Source organism: Oncorhynchus masou, unplaced genomic scaffold (genome assembly GCF_036934945.1).
Source record: "Oncorhynchus masou masou isolate Uvic2021 unplaced genomic scaffold, UVic_Omas_1.1 unplaced_scaffold_664, whole genome shotgun sequence".
In the NCBI taxonomy this organism is placed as follows: Eukaryota; Metazoa; Chordata; class Actinopteri; order Salmoniformes; family Salmonidae; genus Oncorhynchus; species Oncorhynchus masou.
This window is the reverse complement of record NW_027013085.1, coordinates 205,452-216,764: the sequence shown is the minus strand read 5'-3', so window position 1 is coordinate 216,764 and position 11,313 is coordinate 205,452. Positions and strand designations below refer to the sequence as shown.

At 47.3% G+C, this 11,313-nt stretch overlaps 1 protein-coding gene across 2 annotated transcripts; it reads right to left on the bottom strand.

The window, feature by feature from the left end:
• Positions 1-2,771: 2,771 nt before the first annotated feature.
• On the bottom strand, positions 2,772-10,524 carry LOC135536794 (CCN family member 4-like). Of its 2 annotated transcripts, none has more exons than XM_064963019.1 (5): positions 10,322-10,524; positions 6,505-6,781; positions 5,874-6,128; positions 5,417-5,610; positions 2,772-5,060 (listed from the first exon to the last, which is right to left on the bottom strand). In XM_064963019.1, the coding sequence occupies exons 1-5, from the start codon at positions 10,367-10,369 to the stop codon at positions 4,755-4,757; spliced, it is 1,080 nt and encodes a 359-aa protein (XP_064819091.1). In that variant the 5' UTR covers positions 10,370-10,524; the 3' UTR covers positions 2,772-4,754. The 2 variants fall into 2 exon arrangements, with proteins under 2 accessions (XP_064819091.1, XP_064819092.1); XM_064963020.1 differs by having other exon boundaries at positions 5,488-5,610.
• Positions 10,525-11,313: the final 789 nt, after the last annotated feature.

The window sequence follows — 11,313 nt, the reverse complement described above, 5'->3', positions numbered from 1 at the left end:
ACTGCCTGTGTTGCTGCTGACAACAAACCCCATAACCCCTGTCCTGTCCTGTCCCTACTGCCTGTGTTGCTGCTGACAACAAACCTCATAACCCCTGTCCTGTCCCTACTGCCTGTGTTGCTGCTGACAACAAACCTCATAACCCCTGTCCTGTCCCTACTGCCTGTGTTGCTGCTGACAACGAACCTCATAACCCCTGTCCTGTCCTGTCTACCCTACTGCCTGTGTTGCTGCTGACAACGAACCTCATAACCCCTGTCCTGTCCCTACTGCCTGTGTTGCTGCTGACAACGAACCTCATAACCCCTGTCCCTACTGCCTGTGTTGCTGCTGACAACAAACCTCATAACCCCTGTCCTGTCCCTACTGCCTGTGTTGCTGCTGACAACGAACCTCATAACCCCTGTCCCTACTGCCTGTGTTGCTGCTGACAACAAACCTCATAACCCCTGTCCTGTCCCTACTGCCTGTGTTGCTGCTGACAACAAACCTCATAACCCCTGTCCTGTCCTGTCCCTACTGCCTGTGTTGCTGCTGACAACGAACCTCATAACCCCTGTCCCTACTGCCTGTGTTGCTGCTGACAACAAACCTCATAACCCCTGTCCTGTCCCTACTGCCTGTGTTGCTGCTGACAACGAACCTCATAACCCCTGTCCCTACTGCCTGTGTTGCTGCTGACAACAAACCTCATAACCCCTGTCCTGTCCCTACTGCCTGTGTTGCTGCTGACAACGAACCTTATAACCCCTGTCCTGTCCTGTCCCTACTGCCTGTGTTGCTGCTGACAACAAACCTTATAACCCCTGTCCTGTCTACCCTACTGCCTGTGTTGCTGCTGACAACGAACCTCATAACACCTGTCCTGTCCCTACTGCCTGTGTTGCTGCTGACAACAAACCTTATAACCCCTGTCCTGTCCTGTCCCTACTGCCTGTGTTGCTGCTGACAACAAACCTCATAACCCCTGTCCTGTCCCTACTGCCTGTGTTGCTGCTGACAACAAACGTCATAACCCCTGTCCTGTCCCTACTGCCTGTGTTGCTGCTGACAACAAACCTCATAACCCCTGTCCTGTCCCTACTGCCTGTGTTGCTGCTGACAACAAACCTCATAACCCCTGTCCCTACTGCCTGTGTTGCTGCTGACAACGAACCTCATAACCCCTGTCCTGTCCCTACTGCCTGTGTTGCTGCTGACAACAAACCTCATAACCCCTGTCCCTACTGCCTGTGTTGCTGCTGACAACGAACCTCATAACCCCTGTCCTGTCCCTACTGCCTGTGTTGCTGCTGACAACAAACCTCATAACCCCTGTCCCGTCCTGTCCCTACTGCCTGTGTTGCTGCTGACAACGAACCTCATAACCCCTGTCCTGTCCCTACTGCCTGTGTTGCTGCTGACAACAAACCTCATAACCCCTGTCCTGTCCTGTCCTGTCCCTACTGCCTGTGTTGCTGCTGACAACAAACCTCATAACCCCTGTCCTGTCCCTACTGCCTGTGTTGCTGCTGACAACGAACCTCATAACCCCTGTCCTGTCCCTACTGCCTGTGTTGCTGCTGACAACAAACCTCATAACCCCTGTCCCTACTGCCTGTGTTGCTGCTGACAACGAACCTCATAACCCCTGTCCTGTCCCTACTGCCTGTGTTGCTGCTGACAACAAACCTCATAACCCCTGTCCCTACTGCCTGTGTTGCTGCTGACAACAAACCTCATAACCCCTGTCCTGTCCCTACTGCCTGTGTTGCTGCTGACAACAAACCTCATAACCCCTGTCCTGTCCCTACTGCCTGTGTTGCTGCTGACAACAAACCTCATAACCCCTGTCCCTACTGCCTGTGTTGCTGCTGACAACGAACCTCATAACCCCTGTCCCTACTGCCTGTGTTGCTGCTGACAACAAACCTTATAACCCCTGTCCTGTCCTGTCCCTACTGCCTGTGTTGCTGCTGACAACGAACCTTATAACCCCTGTCCTGTCCCTACTGCCTGTGTTGCTGCTGACAACGAACCTTATAACCCCTGTCCTGTCCCTACTGCCTGTGTTGCTGCTGACAACGAACCTTATAACCCCTGTCCTGTCCCTACTGCCTGTGTTGCTGCTGACAACAAACCTCATAACCCCTGTCCCTACTGCCTGTGTTGCTGCTGACAAACCTCATAACCCCTGTCCCTACTGCCTGTGTTGCTGCTGACAACAAACCTCATAACCCCTGTCCCTACTGCCTGTGTTGCTGCTGACAATAAACCACAACATACGGCTATGATAGACTGTCCTCGGCCTATGCTCTGTTCTCACTGCATTGTGGGTAATAAGAGTTTATACCCAACGGTTGTCATACTGTATGTCATTTGGGTGATATGTAATCTGTATGGATGTTCCTCTGTGGAAATAGTATCTCTGATATTTATTGTTAGAATGTAACAATGCCGGGGGATTTTCCACCATTAACATGTAATGGACAGTTGTGGTGTTAAAGCCATCTGTGACTATTGTCTGGCTTTTTATATGTGATGGATCAAATTGATGACTCCCTATTTTATAACATGAGACGTCTGTAATACATAAAGAAATCATATTGACTGTAGCTATCAGTGATCCTAGGATGACGCTTAAATAAGCCCTGAGATAAGAATATGTATTAATGTTTGGTCAAATCTTTCAAATGATGAAAAACGGATTATATTAAGATTTAAATTATATAGAAATGCAATGCATGTATAGTACCACTTTGTATTAAAGAAATAGCAAAAAAATGCAGAAATTATTTTTACAAAATTTATTTGAAAAGATTTGTCACGACCCAAATCTTAATACTTTGTATTTATTTGAACCAATCAAATGTGACTTCCTGGATGAGTTTGTTTGTTGTTTATGATGACATTTGATATGGTATATGGTTTACTAGAGTATTGACCAATGAAATAAATGACAACACTTATTGAGCTGATCTCAATCAAATTTCAATCAATAAAAAGTTGCTACACTTTTAACTGACTTGACAATGCAGACATTGAGACAAACACTATTATTGTTCACTAAGAGTCAATGGAAATCAATGCAAAACTGAGAAAATGTGAGAGAATCTTGTCTGATATACTGTACACTTTGCAGTAAACTACAAAATACTTGACTAAATGTTTTGAGCACAACAGTACATACACAGTAAGCTTAATGACATGACACAACAAGAGGGAAACAGAAGAGTATACAACAGGATGACCACTCGAGTGGTTAATGCCCTAACTTGGTAGAAGATTATCCCCACATGAATATGATGCATAATTACAATGGGTTTGACCCCTGTGTCCTACTATGGTATCATCACAAATACATGATCAACTTCCGCTAATATACTGAGTGTACAAAACATTCCATGACAGACTGACCAGGTGAAAGATATGATCCCTTATTGATGTCACTTTGTTAAATCCACTTCAATCAGTGTAGATGAAGGGGAGGAGACGGGTTAAAGAAGGATGTTTAAGCCTTGAGACATGGATTGTGTTTGTGTGCCATTCTTAGGGTGAAAGGGCAAGACAAAAGATGTCAGTGCCTTTGAACAGGGTATGGTAGTAGGTGCCTTTGAACAGGGTATGGTAGTAGGTGCCTTTGAACAGGGTATGGTAGTAGGAGCCTTTGAACAGGGTATGGTAGTAGGTGCCTTTGAACAGGGTACGATAGTAGGTGCCTTTGAACAGGGTATGGTAGTAGGTGCCTTTGAACAGGGTCTGGTAGTATGTGCCTTTGAACAGGGTATGGTAGTAGGTGCCTTTGAACAGGGTATGGTAGTAGGTGCCAGGTGCACCGGTTTGTATCAAGAACTGCAACGCTGCTGGGTTTTTCACGCTCAACAGCTTCCCGTGTGTATCAAGAATGGTCCACCACCCAAAGGACATCCAGCCAATTTGGGAAGCATTGGAGTCAACATGGGCCAGCATCCCTGTGGAACGCTTTGGACACCTTGTAGAGTCAACATGGGCCAGCATCCCTGTGGAACGCTTTGGACACCTTGTAGAGTCAACATGGGCCAGCATCCCTGTGGAACGCTTTGGACACCTTGTAGAGTCAACATGGGCCAGCATCCCTGTGGAACGCTTTGGACACCTTGTAGAGTCAACATGGGCCAGCATCCCTGTGGAACGCTTTGGACACCTTGTAGAGTCCATTCTCTGACGAATTGAGACTGTTCTGAGGGCAAAAAGGGGGTGCAACTCAATATTAGGAAGGTGTACTTAATGTTTTGTACACTGAGTGTATATTTAGATTGAAAAACACCTACATACCTTTTCGTTTCATTGAATGGAGGTTAAATAACAGATAAACCCTGTGCATAATTTTTGTGTGTGTTTTTTATCAAGATCATAATGAAGAGTTTGGGCAGGGTTCAACTGCAATGTTCTTCCATCCTCCTCCTGGGGACCTTAGAGGTGTGCAGCCTTTGTTCCAGCCTGGTACTTCAACTAACCAACAAATCATCAATCCCTTTATTCCAAGGAGTGTAAAGCTGGAGTCAATAATAACCTAAATTAACCTGTCCTCTGCTCAGTTCTCCCCAGTCCAATCCTAGCAAAGACTCTAAAAACGCTTGGCATTCAGCATTAAGGAGATGTATTTGGGTAAGGCCCCGCGGCAGACTAGCGTCTTACCCAGGGGTTGTACTTGTACACTAAACTTCCTCATGCTACAGAAACAGGAGATGGTCTCCTGCCCTGTGGGCCGTACGTTCAGGCTCGGACAAGGCTGCTCAGTTGATGACCTCATTGTGGTCGTAGTAGTGCTCCAGCTCAGAGAAGATGTCGTTGGGGTTCCTGCAGCTGAGGTTACAGAAGCAGGCGTTGATCCACATCACCTGCCATGTCAGAGTGGCTCCGTTGGGACACTCGAACTCCACCTCGATAGTCTTGGACTTGTAAGGGATGCAGCAGCGATCGTCTGTGGCCACGCAGACACCACAGTATTTTGGACGGTAGGGCTTCTTGCTGTTGCAGCCTGAGATTGTGAAGTTCTGGCTCTGCTCCTCCCTGTAAATGTTCAGACACTTCTTCCCTGGCTGAGGGGTTCATAGGTCAACATGGGTCAGAATCAACACTTGAGTGGTTGACACATGGAGTCAGAATACCGTTACACTGTCAAAACGATGTTCAACTGTATTGAGAAAACATGTGTCACCCATATGCCTTTAAAACCATGTTCATATGCACAATACATGAGTTGATGAAGTTGGGCCTGGATTCATTGAAAGCAAAAGTGAGAGATATTGTGTGTGTCTATAAAGTGTACTACTTTTGACCAGGGACCAACCTATTCCCTATAGAGTGCACTACTTTTGACCAGAGCCCTAAGGGTAGTACACTTTATAGGGAATAGGGTGCCATTTAGGGCACAAGCCGCGACAGATGTTCTCACCTTGATGTGCTTGGTGATGTCGACGTCACAGGGCCGGATGTTGCAGAGGCGCGACTCCTTGATCAACTCACACTGGTCGTTGGCGTTGGAGATCCTCAGGGACAGGCCACGTCCACAGGTCTTGGAACACGGGGACCAGGAGGTTGTCTGGGTAATGCAGTTCTTATGCCAGACCTCATTGTGGCTGGCGCGCACTGCCATGTCAACAGAGGAACAGACTCCTGATTAGGGATGCCAAATTCCGGTAACTCGCCCCCCCCCCCCCCAAAAAAACGCCCAGGTTTTCCAGAAATCCTGGTTGGAAGATTCCTGGATTCCCTGCTTATTGATTTCAGGAATCTTCCAAACGGGTTTTCTGGGAAACCAATGGGCCCCATAGTGCTCTGGTCAAAAGTAGTGCACTACATAGGACATAGGGTACCATTTGAGATGCATTCCATAGAATGTAGTAGTGTACCTATCTCAGCAGGCCTGGGGTCTGCCTTGCGCGTCTTCCTGGGCTCGTCACAGATCCACTGCTCACAGCATCGGCCCGGCAGTTTGACCCGCCTGGGCGTCTGGCACCACACCCGGGGCGGTTGGGAGTCTGTGCAGAGCGGCACACAACCGATGGCGCCGTTTACACACAGACAGCGGTACTTACAGCTGGGTTGGAAGCTCTGACCGTTCCGGTAGATCACTCCGTCGTACTCGCAGCCTGTGCCCACCATGTCTGTTTGATAGATCATGTCAAATAATAACAATCAGCGCTACACAGTAAAGTATATCCCCTATTGGTATACATAGGAAAACAAGAAGCGCGTTATAGTTGAGACTGTTCAATGTCGGCATTCCAGCTCGAAACGCCTTCCTCAAGAAAGACCCGTGTCAATGCACTGTGGCACACGAAGAAATACATGCATCAATTCAGTTGTCGAATCAAAACAACGTCCATTCGCATTACTGTGTCTATATTTACAAACTGACTTCACAGCACAGATGGAGATGATACAACGACACAACTCAAAGAGGAAAGTTATCTGACTTCACAGCACAGATGGAGATGATACAACGACACAACTCAAAGAGGAAAGTTATCGGACACTTACAGGCACATACTCCTTTTTCGTACCTCGGCTTGTCCACGCTGTAGTCACAGTACAGTCCCTTATGGTAGTCACAGACGTCCGCCTCGTTGCAGGTCTCCCCCACCTGTTTGGAACAGGCCTTACAGCAGTCACAGCCGTCCATGAGCACACTGACCCCTGGCGGACACAGGGGGGCGCTCTTGGCACACTTGCACGGCCATTTGCAGTACGCTGTCCGGTTATACAGCTCTATGGTCGGTGTCAAGGGAGGCATGGCTGTGGAATGTTGGGAAAAGACCTGTAGGATGGACAGAACAACATTTATAAAATACTGGGTCATACTGGTGGGTTGGTCTATGGCATGTCATGTTGTGCTATTCCTGAAAACCCACAGAGTGGAGACCAGCAGCATCTCCAGGTTCATCACCACTACCTATGTCATTGGTCATGTGCACCAACAACTAACATCCCCCTTCACACAGCCAGTATAGTGATACAGTAGACAGGGGTTATATTGGGATGGGGTCACCCAGCCAGTATAGTGATACAGTAGACAGGGGTTATATTGGGATGGGGTCACCCAGCCAGTATAGTGATACAGTAGACAGGGGTTATGGGGTCACCTAGCCACTATAGTGATACAGTAGACAGGGGTCATATTGGGATGGGTCCACCTAGCCACTATAGTGATACAGTAGACAGGGGTTATGGGGTCACCCAGCCAGCATAGTGATACAGTAGACAGGGGTTATGGGGTCACCCAGCCAGCATAGTGATACAGTAGACAGGGGTTATGGGGTCACCCAGCCAGTATAGTGATACAGTAGACAGGGGTTATGGGGCCCCCAGCCAGTATAGTGATACAGTAGACAGGGGTCATATTGGGATGGGGTCACCCAGCCAGCATAGTGATACAGTAGACAGGGGTTATGGGGTCACCCAGCCAGTATAGTGATACAGTAGACAGGGGTCATATTGGGATGGGGTCACCCAGCCAGTATAGTGATACAGTAGACAGGGGTTATGGGGTCACCCAGCCAGTATAGTGATACAGTAGACAGGGGTTATGGGGTCACACAGCCAGTATAGTGATACAGTAGACAGGGATTATGGGGTCACCCAGCCAGTATAGTGATACAGTAGACAGGGGTTATGGGGTCACCCAGCCAGTATAGTGATACAGTAGACAGGGGTTATGGGGTCACCCAGCCAGCATAGTGATACAGTAGACAGGGGTTATGGGGCCACCCAGCCAGTATAGTGATACAGTAGACAGGGGTTATGGGGTCACCCAGCCAGCATAGTGATACAGTAGACAGGGGTTATGGGGTCCCCAGCCAGTATAGTGATACAGTAGACAGGGGTTATGGGGTCCCCAGCCAGTATAGTGATACAGTAGACAGGGGTCATATTGGGATGGGGCCACCCAGCCAGTATAGTGATACAGTAGACAGGGGTTATGGGGTCCCCAGCCAGTATAGTGATACAGTAGACAGGGGTTATGGGGTCCCCAGCCAGTATAGTGATACAGTAGACAGGGGCTATGGGGTCCCCAGCCAGTATAGTGATACAGTAGACAGGGGTTATGGGGTCCCCAGCCAGTATAGTGATACAGTAGACCGGGGTCATATTGGGATGGGGCCACCCAGCCAGTATAGTGATACAGTAGACAGGGGTTATGGGGTCACCCAGCCAGTGTAGTGATACAGTAGACAGGGGTTATGGGGTCACCCAGCCAGCATAGTGATACAGTAGACAGGGGTTATGGGGCCACCCAGCCAGTATAGTGATACAGTAGACAGGGGTTATGGGGTCCCCAGCCAGTATAGTGATACAGTAGACAGGGGTCATATTGGGATGGGGCCACCCAGCCAGTATAGTGATACAGTAGACAGGGGTTACATTGGAATGGGGCCTGTAGTTACATTCACCCCAAATTTGTTGTGGAAGGAAGTCGTTCTTCCAGGAACATTTTTAACAGTCGTACATGACATCAGACCACAGCAGGTGGAAATATGTTTGATTCCAGAGGGAAACACTCGGACACATTTCCAAACTAAGGCCAGGAGTTCCACCACCAACCTAAAGATTAAGAGAAAGTTGTGTATGAGGCTGCAGTACTGTAGACTGAAGATCAATGTAGGGTAGGGATCACATGCAAAACATACCCGTTTGTTCTTCCTTAGTCTTTACATTTATTGAATTCAATCTAGTTCAGTCAGCCCCATGGACACAAATACCAAACTGGATCTAGTGGTTTGGTTTCCCCTTATAAAGTAATCCACGGGACTAGTGACTGACAGAAATAAATCACTTTCAGGCCAGGGTCATTTAACCACACCTACCAAATAACACACTTTAAACTATATTAGTCAGAGACAGTACTGAGGTAGTACCTGACCTGTCATTAGCTGAGCTAAAATGAGAGAGAGTGGAAGAGAGAGTGAAGGAAAGAGAGAGTGGAGAGAGTAGAGCTAAGAGAGGAAGAGAGAGTAGAAGAAAGAGAGAGTGGAGGAGAGAGTAGAGGAAAGAGAAAGAGAGAGTAGAGGAGAGAGTAGAGCTAAGAGAGGAAAAGAGAGTAGAGGAAAGAGAGGAGGAGAAAGTAGAGGAAAGAGATAAAGGGAGAGTAGAGGAGAGAATAGAGCTAAGAGAGGAAGGGAGAGTAGAGGAAAGAGAGAGTGGAGGAGAGAGTAGAGCTAAGAGAGGAAGAGAGAGTAGAGGAAAGAGAGTGGAGGAGAGAGTAGAGCTAAGAGAGGAAGAGAGAGTAGAGGAAAGAGAGAGAGTAGAGGAGAGAATAGAGCTAAGAGAGGAAGGGAGAGTAGAGGAAAGAGAGAGTGGAAGAGAGAGTAGAGGAAAGAGATAAAGAGAGAGTAGAGGAGAGAATAGAGCTAAGAGAGGAAGGGAGAGTAGAGGAAAGAGAGAGTGGAGGAGAGAGTAGAGCTAAGAGAGGAAGAGAGAGTAGAGGAGAGAGTAGAGCTAAGAGAGGAAGAGGGAGTAGAGGAAAGAGAGAGTGGAGGAGAGAGTAGAGGAGAGAGAGAAAGTGGAGGAGAGAGTAGAGCTCAGTAGAGGAAGAGGGAGTAAAGGAAAGAGAGAGTGGAGGAGAGAGTAGATTAGAGAGAAAGAGAGAGTGGAGGAGAGAGTAGAGCTAAGAGAGGAAGAGGGAGTAGAGGAAAGAGAGAGTGGAGGAGAGAGTAGAGGAAAGAGAGAAAGAGAGAGTGGAGGAGAGAGTAGAGCTAAGAGAGGAAAGAGAGAGTGGAGGATAGAGAGGAAAGAGAGAGTGGAGGAGAGAGTAGAGGAAAGAGAGTGGAGGAGAGAGTAGAGCTGAGTAGAGGAAGAGGGAGTAGAGGAAAGAGAGAGTGGAGGAGAGAGTAGAGGAAAGAGAGAAAGAGAGAGTGGAGGAGAGAGTAGAGCTAAGAAAGGAAAGAGAGAGTGGAGGATAGAGAGGAAAGAGAGTGGAGGAAAGAGAGGAGAGAGTAGAGGAAAGAGAGGAGAGAGTAGAGGAAAGAGAGTAGAGGAGTGCCCAATCTTAGCGTTTCATGACTGTCTAGGTTTCTGCGCTAGCACAGATACAGATTCTGAGTAGGTCTATTGTATGATTAACATTGACAACACGATTATAGCCCAGTGTCAATGCAAAACCAATAATGGGTATTTGGCACCGCGCGCAAAAAGTCTCAATTACATAATCTAATCTGGATAGATGTGCACATCCTGCGATCATTTATACGTCTCATATTCTTATGATCTGTAATCCATAACCTGTAATCTTGAAAACCATAGATAAAATAAATCAAAAGTTAGCATGAACGTTAGAATTAAATCAAATAATTAATGTTACCTGATGAGTGCTGGCTACTATTAGAATCCACGGCAGAAGCCACCTCATTACGAGATTCCAATATCAACTTCATTGAACCCAGAATGAGATTCTTGCAACAAAAAAAAATAGAATTTATTCCACGAGCTCAGATTGTTGCAAAACGGCGCCGTGCAAATGACAGCCAGCGCCGGTCAACGCTCGCTACAAGTGAGTCCTTCTGTCTGACGTCACATTTCGGGACAAACCCTGGAGTTTTGCTTTGGTGGTTTTAATCCCTTCCTTTTCTTCAGTCCCCACCTCTTCCACCACACATACAAAAACATTTTTAAAAAGCTTGGGCTGACCAACAAAAATAAATAGTTGATACAACATAACATCATCTAAAGCTTCCATGTATGTTGATTTATTAATAAAAACAATTTCAAACCAATCAACAATGAATCAATCAACCAGCAAATAAAGGTGCCTGCCAGCCAGCCAGCCTGCCTGCCTGCCTGCCTGCCTGTCTGCCTGTCCGTCTGTCCGTCTGTCTGTCTGCCTGCCTGTCTGTCTGCCTGTCTTCTGCCTGTCTTCTGCCTGCCTGTCTGTGTGTCTGCCTGCCTGCCTGTGTGTCTGCCTGCCTGTCTGTCTGTCTGCCTGCCTGTCTGTCTGTCTGTCTGCCTGTCTGTCTCTGTTAATCATAAATTTATTTCATAGCCCAATAAAATGTCCAACACCCCAATTTAACTCACATAAACTTGAAGAATAACATCGCACATAAAATATGTGCTTTTAATAATCCCAGTCAAAGGTCAACTATAAACTTCACTCAAACAGTCACTTCTACAAGCAGATGCTCAAATACTTAGTGAACCATTGTTGTTGTGTTTCCAATGAGACGTTGAATTGACCGCTGCAAAGGGGTAAAAGGACAGGATTGAACTGAACCTCATATGGGCTGTCATTTCTGTAACACGTACAGCACAGCACTGGGTAACACAGTTATACTATGGACAAGGACGACTGAGTTT

What these genes read in the sequence shown, in the direction of transcription:
- LOC135536794 (XM_064963019.1), bottom strand. Translation starts at nt 10,369, where the DNA reads ATGAGGTGGCTTCTGCCGTGGATTCTAATAGTAGCCAGCACTCATCAG. An exon ending in TAGTAGCCAGCACTCATCAG is followed by an intron (nt 6,782 to 10,321) that starts GTAACATTAATT and finishes TCCATCCTACAG; the next exon opens with GTCTTTTCCCAACATTCCAC. An exon ending in CGAAAAAGGAGTATGTGCCT is followed by an intron (nt 6,129 to 6,504) that starts GTAAGTGTCCGA and finishes TCTATCAAACAG; the next exon opens with ACATGGTGGGCACAGGCTGC.